Source organism: Eurytemora carolleeae, unplaced genomic scaffold (genome assembly GCF_000591075.1).
Source record: "Eurytemora carolleeae unplaced genomic scaffold, Eaff_2.0 scaffold6, whole genome shotgun sequence".
Classification (NCBI taxonomy): domain Eukaryota; kingdom Metazoa; phylum Arthropoda; class Copepoda; order Calanoida; family Temoridae; genus Eurytemora; species Eurytemora carolleeae.
This window is the reverse complement of record NW_019396148.1, coordinates 916,475-930,974: the sequence shown is the minus strand read 5'-3', so window position 1 is coordinate 930,974 and position 14,500 is coordinate 916,475. Positions and strand designations below refer to the sequence as shown.

Here is a 14,500-nt window from a genome sequence, read left to right as displayed (position 1 = left end):
TATGCATCATAGTGCCCTTGCAATCAGAGCAAATGCATTCATGCCATCACTATGGAAAGTAGTGCCAGTTTTATGAGTTCCATTATATTATTACTATTCATGATCCGACTCGAGCCACAAGCCATAGCACCAATACTACTCAGCATAGTACTATTTTGATGCACCATCTGATTAGAACTACACTCCATGAGAAGTTTCTGATGATGCATGAGACCATTATTTCATCTTACAGTTTTCCAATTTTCATTACTTCAATCTTTAACAAATTCCTTAAATCGATATTTATATTATAATTTATTATTGCAAACAGTTAAGTTTTTAACGTTGTAAACCGCCAACTATTTTTTACCACAAAACATTAAAGGCATTTTAAGACAAAAATCTGCGCTGTGGTAGGGTTCACATACTTTTTCCTGTTGTTTTATTTATCTTCTACATTGAACCCCTGCTGCCACGTTAGCTCCACATTGGGTGGTAGGTGTATTGCTTGGGCAGTCACTGAGAGTAGCTTCAGTACCTACACACCCCATATCTACAAATCTGTAGGTTCCGGAATATGCTCTACTTGTCATGTAGGTGTAAGCACTGCCCCATCCAAGCTGCCTGCAAATTGCATTTGCCTCGCCCCAATCAAATCCATAATGGCAAATGCCCTTCCATCCTTTTCCATCTTTGAACTCAACAGTCCCTTAAAGTTTGTTTTATGTTATTTATGCTTGTTTAAAGCACTGATCAGATATTTATGCTTGTTTAAAGCACTGATCAGATATTTATGCTTGTTTAAAGCACTGATCAGATATTCCATATGTTTATAGACTAGCAAATACATTGTCAAGGAATTAAATCTATCCTGCAAACTCTGATTTTCTAATCCCTATATCTTTGCAACCCAATGTTGTAGACCTTAAACATTTTAAAGCATGAATTGTGTTGGATAAACACTATAAGAAATTTTAAATTTTCAATCATTTGTCAAATTTTGTTAAATGATTCTGCTAAAGTAAATTTGATCAGTGCACAAACAAATTTTGTTAGATGAAAATTTGAAATGTTTTAGAGTGAGGAGCTTGAGTATTTAATTAAAATGGCTAAAAAAGCAAGCAATAATTTCTTTTTTTTGGTTACATTTTAAAAATAAAAGTTGTTTACAAATTGGCTTAGTTTCTTTTGTTATCTTTTGAAAAAGGAACACTTAAACAGACGACAAATGTTATGCTCCATTTTATTTTTTATTATTTATTTTACAAGAATATGAGTTGACAAATTAATATGCTGAAGACAACTTTTAATTTATGTTTTAATTGTTAACAAGCCTGTTTTGAATTACAAGCTTACAAGTAAGAAAAGAGACTCTTTTTTAATTGACAGCTTCTCTTTGTTTTCATGTTTTTGTTTTACATAAAGATTTATAAAAATCAAAGTTAGTCTCTTCATTGTATTTATATAATCGCCTACCACTGTGTAGAATTATATACATACCAGTAAAACTATCAGGTCCATCAATTAAACGTAAACTGTTTAGCGTAGAGCCACCTTAAATTACATAGTCGTTAGTCTCAGATAAACATAAAAAGTAATTAAGAAAAATGATATAAACTAAAGAAAGAACTCACCGCCATTGCAACCATAGCTGATACCAGTTGACTTGTAAGAGCTTTCTGCAGCAGTACAGGTACATTTAAATGATCCAACTGTATTTAGGCAAACATTCAGCACACCATCACAGTTATGAACACCTAAAAAAAGCTTGAAAAATTATTAATTCTGAGAACTTCCTCACTTGTAAGAGAAATTAGTGGATTTTTATTTATTATTGCACAGATGCACCCAAGTAACAAAAGTGAGGAATTTCCCCAGATTCTCCAACCGTGGTGACTTTCTTTGAAGAATTTCTGAGGAATTTCTCGAGAATCATTTCCTGTAACTGATTCCTAGGAAATTCTCGAGAAATTCCCCAGAATTGGTCCCCAAGATGAGAGATTTTTGTGGGATCACAGTTTTGGGACTCAGTTTCAAGAATTTCCCGAGAAATTATTCAGAATTTTTCCGCACAAAATTCCTCAGAATTTCTCCGGAATACTTCTCCGGAAATTCCTAATAAAATTCTTAGGACTTGGTCACCATGTTTACGGATTTTTAGGGGAATTTATTAAGAGAATTAGTTTTGAGAAATTCCTAGGAATTACTCCGGAATTTCACCCCAAGAAATTCCTGAGAAATTCTCCTGAATGCTTCTCCGGAAATTCCTGTGAAATTCATAGGACTTGGTCACCATGTTTACGGATTTTTAGGGGAATTTATTAAGAGAATTAGTTTCGAGAAATTCCTGGGAATTTCTTCGGAATTTCACCCCGAAAAAATCCTGAGAATTTCTCCTGATTACTTTTCCGGAAATTCCTGAGAAATTCTTAGGACTTGGTCACCATGTTTACGGATTTTAAGGGGAATTTATTAAAAGAATTAGTTTCGAGAAATTCCTGGGAATTTCTACGGAATTTCACCCCAAGAAATTCCTGAGAAATTCTCCTAAATGCTTCTCCGGAAATTCCTGAGAATTTCTTAGGACCTGGTCACCAAGTTTACGGATTTTTAGGGGAATTAAATAAGAGAATAAGTTTCGAGAAATTCCTGAGAATTTCTCTGGAATTTTTCTCAAAAAATTCCTAAGAATTTCTCAGGAATATTTCTCCCAAAATTCCTGAGAAATTCTCAGGACTTCATCACAGAAATTTTAAGTTCCGTTTTTCTCCAATAGGTGTCTCTGAGGTTCTTTTCTATTATGCACTGCCCTAACTAAATCTTTGCATCCTCATTGATAAAAAATGATAATTTACTTTAGAACCATCCTTTAAAAAAAAATTTTAAATTTTTTTTTTCATTTTATTATTTTTTCTTGACAATTCAGTTGTCTGAATAAACAAAGTATGTGACAACTGATCAGTAAGATTATAAACACCTATAACATTCTGACTTAAGAAGATGGTTATACTGCTAAAAAGTTGGAGGGGAAATATAGTTGTTAAGTTATTCACTACTATTGGGCCGAATTCCTGGCTAGTGAATTTACTCAGGAATATGCAGATATTCCTGAGGAACTCTTGAGAAAATCTTGGGAATAGTTCCCAGGAAATTCCCAGGAATTGGTTCTGAAGACCTTATCGCTAGAAATTCCTAAGAATTTCCACAAATTTTGTCGACATTTTCTCCGGTTTTTCTGCAGAATTGGTAACAAGAAATTCCCTGGAATTGGTTACAAGAAATTCCTTGGATAGAGTTACGAGAATTTCCTCGGAATGGGTTACAAGAAATTCCTCGGACCTGGTGCCTCAGAATGGGGTACGAGAAATTCCTAGGAAAAGCTGTCGACATTTTCACCGGATTTTCCTGTGAATTTCCGCGGATTCCGAGGAAAGATTCATGGGAATTTCCGCGGATTTTCTGCAAAATTGTTACTTGAGAGGGTGTTTCTGTTAAGGGTAGGGTGACCGCTGAACAAAGCATGCTACTCTCTTACTAGTTTAAAAGTGGACTATAGGGATGATCCAACTGTATTCAGACAAGCATTCAACACTCCATTGTTTTTATTCTTCTAAACTTTGTATCATCAATTATTCTAGAGTTGATTTCCTTTATTTGAAAAAAATATGAAAGAACCTGCACTGCATTCATCTAAATCCCCACAATTGGGAGGAGTTCCTGTATACCCAACAGAACACTTGCAGGAGAAGGATCCAGCAGTGTTAGAGCATGACCCATATGTTCTAATAAAGAAACTGATAGTCATTTTTTTTCATAAGAAGTGGCATGTTCGATTTATAACATTGCCCTTAAAAGCTCTGTCTGATGTTTGTAACTTCCTTCAACTCCTTGTTAAGATTTGTTTAGTTCAAGCTAGAATAAAAATAAAATCTTCCACATTAATAATCAGATAAAGGTTTCAAGGGTACCATTATGAATTGAACGTTGAACCATAGTCCCTTGAGTTCAATTGATATTGATAAAAAAAAATGTAAGATATGTTGATAATCCTCACCCACAAACAGAAGTTAAACACTCATTTATGTCATAACACCCATAGCCGGGAGTAAAACGCTCATAACCCTGCATACAAGAGCAGTAATAACTTCCAATAGTGTTAAAGCATTTAACTGTTGATACTCCACAGGAGATGCCTAAGAATAAATTTTAATTTTGAAATTGATGAAAATAGTATGGTACTTTTGCTTTAATGAAAGTATATTTAATCATCAAGTTTTTTCTAAACATAATCAAAAGATTTATAATAATTAAATGTTGTTCAAATATCACGTTTAAAAACCCTGATAGTGCTGACTTGTTTTTGAGAAAACTTCTAATAGACTTCTAATAGCCATAAAATCAAATTTAAATCAAAATTAATCACTTTTTTAATGTACTTCGTTCTAACTCATGATGACAATTTTAATAATTAACAATGCAAAACAGTCACAAAATTAGAGGTGTAAATTTAGCACAAGAAGTTTACCTTCTGCACATTCATCCACATCCCCGCACACAGTATATGGATCTCCTTTAAAACCAACAGCACATGCACATGAAGCACTTCCAACAGTATTTGTGCATACTGTGTTAGTCCTAACATTAGAAAATATGTAAATCAAATCAATCAACTACAAACCTTTCAAAATATTTACTAGCATGAAAGCAAATGGTATTTAAGGTTATGAACTTAACTTAATTGATGATAATTTTTTTGATTATTCATGTTTAAAATCTTACCCACAGTAATTGTATCCCATGTAGGCAGCATCACATTCATTAACATCAACACAACCGTTTGGAATAACAAGATCTTTAAAGCCAGCCTTGCAGGAGCATTTAAAACTTCCTTCTGTGTTCCAACAGTTAGTATTCAGTCCGCAAACTGGACCTATTAAGAACAATAGGATTTTTGAACTTGCCAAATTAAATTTCAAATCTACTTTTAGATAAGTATTTGGTCCGCAAACTGGACCGAATATAAGAACAGCAGGATTTTTGATCTTGTCAAATTAAGCTTAAAATAAGTATTTGGTCCGCAAACTGGACCTATTCTAAGAACAACAGGATTTTTGATCTTGCCAAATTAAGCTTAAAATCTACTTTTAGATAAGTATTTAGTCCGCAAACTGGACCTTTTATAAGAACAACAGGATTTTTGAACTTGCCAAATTAAATTTCAAATCTACTTTTAGATAAGTATTTGGTCCGCAAACTGGACCTATTATAAGAACAACAGGATTTTTGATCTTGACAAATTAAGCTTAAAATCTACTTCTAGATAAGTATTTGTATCTGAAGCTAGTCAAAATTAAAATTCTAAAATTACCAGTTGCGCATTCATCAATATCAATGCAGCCAGCAACAGGAATCCATGAATTGTATCCAGTTTGACAGGAACAACTAAAGCTCCCAATACTATTGGTACAGGTAGTGTGTATCCTAGAGCAGAGATGGCCAGTTCTAATGCTATCAAAATTAGCAACGGAATGTAGCATCTATAAATATTAAATTCAAGTATTACCCGCAGTATGCTAATCCAGGATACAAATGATTCTTAGGATTATTTGGATCACATTCATTTATATCTTCACAGTATGGCTGAGCTACATCTTTCCTAATATCATAAACAATGATTTAAAAACTATTTCTATAAACTTTTACATTTTGGAAGTTATAAAACTTATTTAATCTGTTTGTAAATGACCAGTAGATTAGCAAAGCAAACAGAAAATATTTGTGTTAAGTAATATAAAAATCAACCTTTTTCCACTTGGATGATACAATTTCCAGTAATTATCAAACTAATGTTTATCTGCTGGTATTATAATTGTAGGATGTACATAGGGATGTTAACGTTTTCATTTTTGAAAAACAATCGTTTTGTTATGAAAACGATGATCGTTTTAAAAACAATCGTTTTTTTAAAAGTTCGTTTTATAAAAATGATCGGTTTTATAAAACTTATCAATTCGTTAATGATCATTAACGACGAACCTTTGTCAATGATCGTTAACAACAAACCTTGGTTAAAGATCGTTTACGACGACCCTTAGTTAACAATTGTTAACAACTACCCTTTGTTAACTATCATTAACGACAACCCATCGTTAACAATCGTTAACAAAGGGAGGAAATCAACCTGAAGGGCATCTGTACTTATCATTGAGTAGTTTTTAAAAAAAAATCAAGAAGTTTTAGCTCCCCAACAACTGTTTAACTTCATGTGAGAAGATATTCAATAAAGATGCATGGAATTTTTTTTTAATTGATCGTTTTTTTTTAAAACGACCGTTTTTATAAAGTTTGTCGTTTCCTTAAAAATCGTTAATGACAACCCTTTGTTAACGATTGTTAACAACAACCCTTCGTTAATGATAGTTAAAGATAATTGTCAATAAGTTTCAAAAACGATTGTTTTTCAAAAGCGATCGTTTTTTTTAAAAACAATCATATAAAAAAAGGTCGCAAATCGTTTTTTTTAACGATTGTTATTCGTTTTCTAAAAGTTCAAAACGAGTGGGTTGTTTTTAAAAACGATAGCCTTTTCCGAAAACGAAACAATTGTTTTTGAAAACAATTGAAAAACGAAACAAAAAACGATCGTTTAACGATCGTTTTAAAAAATGACTAACAACCCTAAATATACATGTTCGTTAAACCTATATCTAATAAATTATGTAAAAGATATTTTTGTTTCTTTAACTTAAAAAGTGTCTAACGAGGGAGGAAACCCTTGAACGCCATGAGTCTCCGCTATACAGACACGAGTCTTCCAGAGTTGCTAGGCGGACCAAGCGGCAAGCCTCCGCTTTGAAGAAGTGAGCACGCAAAACACATCAAAATGTGCCTGTGTAATGCAGGAGGTTTTTTAAAACTTAATTTTAAATAACAGATTTTTTTCAAATTTTTAGACATAGTGGCATGAGAGGCTTCTCAAAGATGAGAATTATTTATGAATTATCATAAATAGTGCCTAATTATGACTAATAAAATGGTATTTAAAACTTTAAACATTTTTTACACGAAAAGGAAAATATTTAGAAAAAAAATTTTAATTGAATTTCATTTTATCTTTTATAATCTTTGATTTTAGTGATACCTTTTTTTGAAGTTCAAATTAAATCTAAAAAATTTGTATTTATTATTTAAATCTTAACATTTTTTAAAAAAAGGTATTGTTTAAATCAAAGATTACAACAAAACAAACCAAGTTTACTCCAGAAATATTTCTCCAAATATCTTCCTTTCTGCGTAAAAAATGTTTAAAGTTTTAATATAAATCTTATAAACCACTTTATGAGTCCAAATATGTTTCTAATCATGACAATCATTGAACAATTCTAATCTTTAGTAAAATTCTTATGCCACTACGTCAAAAAAAAATTGTTAAAAGTTTTCATCAATCATAAAAATCAAGATTTAAGAAAAGCTGTGCTGTATGGTGGAGGCTCATTTACTGCATAGCGATTCTGGGAGGCTCGATGTCTGCATAGTAGAGGCTCATGGCATCCGGGGGTTCCCTCCCTAGTCTAACTATTACAATTTTTTCATTGTCTCTGGATCAGAAATGTGTGGGCTAATTCTGAGATATCTCAAGCACTCTTGATCCGACAGGGTACAAATCTAAATTAGACACTCTTTAACCCTATCTTTGCTGGGGATATGCTGGGGGAGGGGGGTCAAGTTGACCCCCCAAACTTACATTAATATTCAAATTTTTTACTTTTCAATCGACAATGTAACAATTTGTCCTTTAATGATTATTTCTTAAATTCTTTCTTGTACCTCAATCTAATTTACAATATTTTTTCGCGTGGCTTCATTTAAAATGATTGGTAATTATAGTCATATGACTAATAGTCAGAATTCAGGTAGAATAATATAGATTTTAGACTTTATTTTTTCTTAAAACCGGTTTTTTAGGGGGGTGCACAAAAAAAGTGCACCCCCCTAGGTTAAACCTCCACTACGCGCCTGTTCGCCAACAGTCCCTTTAATGAACTTTGTCTAGCCATAGCTTAGTAACCTGCAGTAGAGTCCAGAGGAACAATCTTCATCATTTAAACAACCAACCACATTATGCCCACAAACTCTGTAGCGCTGAAAAAATATCTGTATAGACCAAACAAGTTTTTGTTAAAAAACTTCATACTAAGCTTCATTATATTCTTTGTATACCCAAGCTTTGAATAAGGTGCATTTGATCAAATAAGTTAGCCTTTTTGATGTGCTCTAAATTATTTAGTTCAACCTAGATCAGAAACATTACAGGAGCAAACCTATTACCTTGTTGCACACCCTGTAGCAGCAGTTATCAGTTGCTTGGTAGAAGGTTAACGAATGTTTAGGAAACAGATGACTAAAATTGTATACTTTATTTATATCTAACATGATTTTAAATCAAATCTTAAATACCTTGGAAAGTAAGTATTGTGGACACAGAAGTCATTTCCACACTTTAGCCAACCAGGGTTCTGAAATTACCTTTTAATGACCCAAGTTTTTATCACATTTTTAAACATGATCAATCAAGTTAATTATACTTAAAAACCAATTAGTCTGGCGGTTTATAGTTGTATGAAAAATTACTTTTTAATTGGTTTCAAGCAGCTAATTTTATCTAGATTTTGCTGAAATTTTCAACTTTGCTCGATTTGGAAATAGCTTAAATTTTAAAAATGATTTAATTGAAGTTTTTAAAAGTTTCTGAATCGAAACCGGCTATTAAACAACTCATTTATTGTTGTGAAAATAAAGCAGGTTAAAATGATTGAATTTCTTTTTGTATTCTATAACATGAGGCTACAATCCTGACCTGAAAAGTGTTCAATTTACAAGGCATTAAAGGAAATGTAAGTCTAATTTTAAGTTTGTTGAATATTTTATAGTAAGAAATTGAAAAGAAATTTTCATAACAGGAATTGGAAAAATTGTGACAAAAACTTTTTAAGTGAAAACTATTGTAATTGTGTTTCAGTTTAATACCTAACTATCTGTGTCCCTACCCCTTAGAACAAGGATTGAGTACACTATACCTGGCAATCTGCATCAACTTCACAGTGTCCCTCCCCCTCAGCAAAAAGATGGTCTGGAGTACACTTTACCTGGCAATCTGCATCAACTTCACAGTGTCCCTCCCCCTCAGCACAAGGATGGTCCGGAGTACACTATACCTGGCAATCTGCATCAACCTCACAGTGTCCCTTCCCCTCAGCACTAGAATGGTCCGGAGTACTCTATACCTGGCAATCTGCATCAACCTCACAGTGTCCCTCCCCCTGAGCACAAGGATGGTCTGGAGTACACTATACTTGACAATCTGCATCAACTTCACAGTGTCCCTCCCCCTCAGCACAAGGATTGAGTACATTATACCTGACAGTCTGCATCAACTTTACAGTGTCCCTCCCCCTCAGCACAAGGATGGTCTGGAGTACACTATACCTGACAATCTGCATCAACTTCACAGTGTCCCTCCCCCTCTGCAAAAGGATGGTCTGGAGTACACTATACCTGACAATCTGCATCAACTTCACAGTGTCCCTCCCCCTCAACACAAGGATGGTCTGGAGTACACGGAGGTTCACAGCAATCATCTTCAGCATCCCATAGTCCACCCTCACCCCAGTGCCTGATTTATAGATAAAATGATGATGTCTGTTTTTACAATTTTGCTGTGCACTAAAGGAATCTTAAAAGGCTGATACTCACTAACATTTATTGTCCTTTGAGATTGCTTTTATTACCTTACGAAAAATATTTCTCTGACCAAAGATAGCAACCATTTATTTGTTTTTGTTGATCTTTTGCGATAGTAAAATTATCGAGCAAACACCTTTGAGACATGCTAAATATATTACATTCATGTGGAACATCTTTTAAATCAAAGAACCTTGAATATTTAAAAAGGCTCTTTAAATAATACCCATCAGTATGCCTAATAGTTTTTTTTCACAGTGAAAAATCAACAAATTTGTTATAGACACAGTTTATAATTGTAAACAACCGGAATTTTTCTTTTAAAGTTTCACTTACTTTACACAATTGTTGTTGCCACATGTCAGTGTGCCGGTACACTCATTGTCATCCTTGCAATCCCCCTCCCACAACCCACACAATTCTCTGCCACTTTATTACATTTAATTTAACTATTTATGTTTAAATAAACAAGGTAAAGAAATTAAGAAAATGTTAAGTTGAGGATAATTCCCACTTACAGTCTACACATCACTTACAAATGTTATTATTGGCTAAGATTTAATATCTTGTACCGGAATAAAAGAGTCAAATGAAAAATGAATTATATGGATTAACTAATCATTTCCTATTTTGCCCATTTCAACAAAAAATTACTTTGAAATATAGTAAAAATATATATTAATGAAAATAAATCTTAAACTTTCCCTTTATAATGCTTATTATTATGTTTATTATTAATTAATGAGTCAGGTCATGTGTTCACAATTATTGCGTTTCTAATTATTTCTTTTTGATGTTGATTTATTTTGGAAAGGTTAATTACATTGTATATCCATTGCCACTGTGATTAAAAGGGTTCGTGTCTCTCAAGCAAAAATCGATGAGAATTTTGCCAATTACTTCTTTAAATCCAAAGCTAACAACAAGTGCATTTAAGAGCTAAAATGTACATGTAAAGGGCTACAGAAAATCATATGTGAGTTAGAGTAGTAAAATTAAAGCCCAAGGCGTTGCGACACTTCAAAGTCGACCCTCTCTTAAAAATTAATTAGACTTTTTGTAAGTAGGCTGAATCTATGTGGCCAGTCACAAGCGAAGTTTCTTTTATTCAAACTAATCAAAATAATATTGTTGACAGTGGACACCAGAAATGTGTGGAATCAGAAGACAAAATTTAAGTAATCTTGTGTAAACGAATAAAATTCCAGTGGATCAATAGTTCTTTTACCTTCCAGTTCTGAAAAGAAAAAAATAGAAAATATTTTGAGAAATTAAGGAATATAAAATTTGAATGATTCATTAATAAACATTATTGTTGTTACCTGCGGCAGCAGTTTTCACTTCCACTGAAAGAATAATATTAGATCAAATTAGTCTAAATAATGTTTCATGATTCATCATAAAGTTTTGATATTGCTTACTATCCTCATTTTCATTCTAGTTTTTTTTTTTAATTGTAAGATGATATGAAGCTCAAAAATCCTATTAAATCAGTGTTCTTATAATTCTATCAGAGATCTTTTTTAATGGACCATATGGTGTACCTATCTCTTCCACTTTTTAAAATAACAACTGTTTTGATTTGAAAACAACAAAGAAAAAACGAAACCCAAGTCTATCGTTTTCAAGAACGATAGTTTTTAATTTTTTTTAATGATCAATTATTAAAAAACTATAGTTTTTCGTCGCTTTTGAAAACGATCCTTTAAGGATGGTTAACAACCTTCTAATGAGAAAATACATTTTTTGGTCGGAAAATCCAAGGTTAGAAAAAATTCAGGTTATTTGTTTTGATAAAAAAAATAAAACGTGATGAAAAATGATCGTTTTTTTCGATCGTTTTTAAAACCGATAAACAACTCTAAGTGTACCTGCAAATTATGTCCCACTCGTCATAGCTGCCAGCATCAATAAAAATTCTAATTCCATCCTCTGAACAATATGAGAACAGTTTTTACTGTAAGGTAAATTTTAGTTTGTTGGCCTAAAATCTGTCGATTCATGTAGGTTACTATTTGGGGTTTCAAAACTTCGGCGCAATTATGTTTTGGTTGCACTACATTTTTTATCAAAAACAGCCCTATTTGCAATCATTCTTAAATATCATTTTGTACAATTTAGTTTTATGCTTGCCTGCAATTCTGCTTGCCAATATCTGAAAGTAGTTTGGCAATTGCCAGTACCTGTATCTACAAGAGTGGAAAGCATTGCTCCTTCACATATTCCGAATACATTGCCTGTAATAGTTATTTTATAAAGAAATATTGCTGGCTATTCTTGATTTCAACCAAATCACAGCCAAGTTATACGGGGTTACCTACAGAGGATGAGACTGTAAAGACGACAAAAAAACAAAAGAAAGATTGTGATTTAAAGCTTGCTTTTTGGTTTCTGCGCTCAATTGAGTATTTTGATGGTTTACTAAATGGTGAGGCACAGAAGTAAGCCAGTTTTGGCCTACAAGGAACCCTGAATATAAGGAAATAGACTTAACAAACTCCGTACAGTTGTCTGTCAAATCTCAACTTTTGTGGGTAACCCAGAACCCTTTTTAAGATGAGCTTCTAGCAAATAATATTACAAAAGTTTGAACTGTACGAATTGCATGTCTTAAGTTACTAACTAGAGATAATATGCTCATTGCTCACTGTATATTGCCATAAAGACACTGCCATAAAGATTAGATATATTCAGTAAACAATTTATGGAATGTTTAAAACTCGGTGGTAATTGAATACAAACAGCTATCTTTAAGTCAAATAAAAACATAAAATATAAAATGTAAATTTGGATTTTTTTAAATTGTAAATTCACTTGTTCATTGATACATCAATCCCTCAATATAACAAAGTAGACCTGGACTGAATGAAGTTTGTTGGAACCAAAAAGAATTACAGTTTCCAAAATGAAGACATTTAAATCCACAATCTTTCTCATCTTTTGCTGTTCGAGACCATGTTCTGTACTGAATATTGAAGAGAAGTTTTGAATTCACACCAACTATTTCTTAACAATTATGGCTTTTAATTTTAAATTTTTTACTTCGCCATTTTTTATTGTTTTTCTTTAAAAGCATATATTCACGGATTTCTCCGTTAAAAAATTGCGCATTTTCAAAAATAATAAATGTAAACAGTTTTTCCAGGTAAAAATTTACAATTTTGACAGTCCATCCAACCCTGGAATGAGTGTTGTCAAAATAAATATGGGCCCTTATTGACTTTAAGAGAGACAAGCTGGTAGACAAACAAACATATATGAACATTTATGAAATTCATTATTAATAAAGATCAAAGAACGGCATTAAAAATATATCCGACTATAGCGCTAATATCAAAAAAGTACTTATTTAACACAATTGTTAATTATTTGTGCTGAAATTGAACGTAAACTGACAACAATTTGTATGTCAAATTAATTTAATCATTTGTTAGAAATAAGAATCTTCTGTCGAAATAAACCTGAATTTGAAAATTAGTTACTCATTTCCTTTGAATAAAATATGCCAATAATCGTTAAAGAAAATTTTAAGATGTCACTGAATGTTTCTTCAAGTGCTATGGAGTAACATTCTAGTCAGAGGGATGGGCCAGAGACCAAATGATATATCCAATATTAAAAACGGTAGTTATAAAGAAAATGTCGTCTTCTATTTTATCATTATGGCAAAGCAATAATTTCGCAGAAATACTGCATTTTTAATACATTGACTCGTTAATTTGTTTGTGGGGTCGGGATATTGTTCTTTTTATTCTAAAATTAATACTTTTGGTGGGTGGGGGATATCCGTTTTATTAAACTCAATGTTTCTTAAAATGGCAAAAAAAAATGGAAACATACATTGAATTCAGGTTTGTCAGTGCCAACGAGAGCTACGCCTACGTGTATATGTCCTTTTATTTTTTGTTGATTTGTAATGCCTTTCTATTATTACCTCTGTGAATTTGCTATATGTCATGTTGGTTGTTGACATAAACATAGAGCTCCTATAAATTAATCTGCATAAACAATCCACAATATATTTTTTTAAAGAAAGTCTTCATGAAAATAGAAGTGTTATATGGTAGAGATAAGATCGTTTTTCGGAACGAAATTTTTTTTCAAAAATGGTGTCTTTCAGAAGAAAACATCCAAAGATAAACAAACAATTTGGATTGTTCAGAGAAAGGAAAAATAGTCGAACGAAGAAAAATCCAAAACGAAATGGTTAAAAATCGTTAGAATCAATTTGAAGGACAGAATTTTCAAAATATTTTTTTTAAATGAACGAACGTTTGTTTTGCAAGCTTTTAAAGAACGATTTAGCAAACAAACATTTTCTCGAACCTGTTTTTGAACTGAACAAACGGTTTTATAATCGTACAGTAAAAAAATAAATGGAAAATAAACGATAATTTTCAATACGAACGAAATCCTTTTTTCAAAAGGATTGAAAAAAAACTAACGAAATGTATCGTTCATGAACAATGAACGAACAAAATAAAAAAACTGAACGCTCCCATCTCTATCTGTTGGCTCATACTTGATCTTATTAGCCTCGTAAATTCAAGGTTTATATTTAAAAAAACTTATTTACTTAAACCCCTGAATGTAGGCAGGGGAGATTAAAAGAGGAATTGACCAAAGCAGAGTCATGATGAGACTAATTTGAACTACACGAACTTTACTCTATTATTAATCAAGATATACTTACTTCAATCTATTATTAATTAAGATTTTTACTTTTACAAGAAATTTACTTACACAAGAAATTTACTTATAAAAGAAAGAAAATTCTGGG

General features: G+C 32.2%; 1 protein-coding gene across 1 annotated transcript; it reads right to left on the bottom strand.

Annotated features, from left to right (window-relative positions):
* Positions 1–283: 283 nt before the first annotated feature.
* On the bottom strand, positions 284–14,500 carry LOC111696456 (fibrillin-2). The gene is made up of 21 exons (XM_023466063.1): positions 14,297–14,500; positions 13,655–13,706; positions 12,577–12,685; positions 11,904–11,957; positions 11,592–11,652; positions 11,043–11,066; positions 10,949–10,957; positions 10,057–10,149; positions 9,535–9,652; positions 8,437–8,495; positions 8,308–8,380; positions 8,048–8,121; positions 5,543–5,635; positions 5,348–5,460; positions 4,759–4,909; positions 4,505–4,614; positions 4,034–4,172; positions 3,655–3,761; positions 1,614–1,736; positions 1,480–1,533; positions 284–688 (listed from the first exon to the last, which is right to left on the bottom strand). The coding sequence occupies exons 1-21, from the start codon at positions 14,353–14,355 to the stop codon at positions 426–428; spliced, it is 1,938 nt and encodes a 645-aa protein (XP_023321831.1). The 5' UTR covers positions 14,356–14,500; the 3' UTR covers positions 284–425.

Coding starts and splice junctions, on each gene's coding strand:
- LOC111696456 (XM_023466063.1), bottom strand. CDS start 14,355: ATGACTCTGCTTTGGTCAATTCCTCTTTTAATCTCCCCTGCCTACATT. Junction 11,958..12,576: donor ACAAACTTCATTCAGTCCAG/GTCTACTTTGTT, acceptor TAACTATTACAG/GCAATGTATTCGGAATATGT. Junction 4,615..4,758: donor ATGGGATACAATTACTGTGG/GTAAGATTTTAA, acceptor TTCTAATGTTAG/GACTAACACAGTATGCACAA.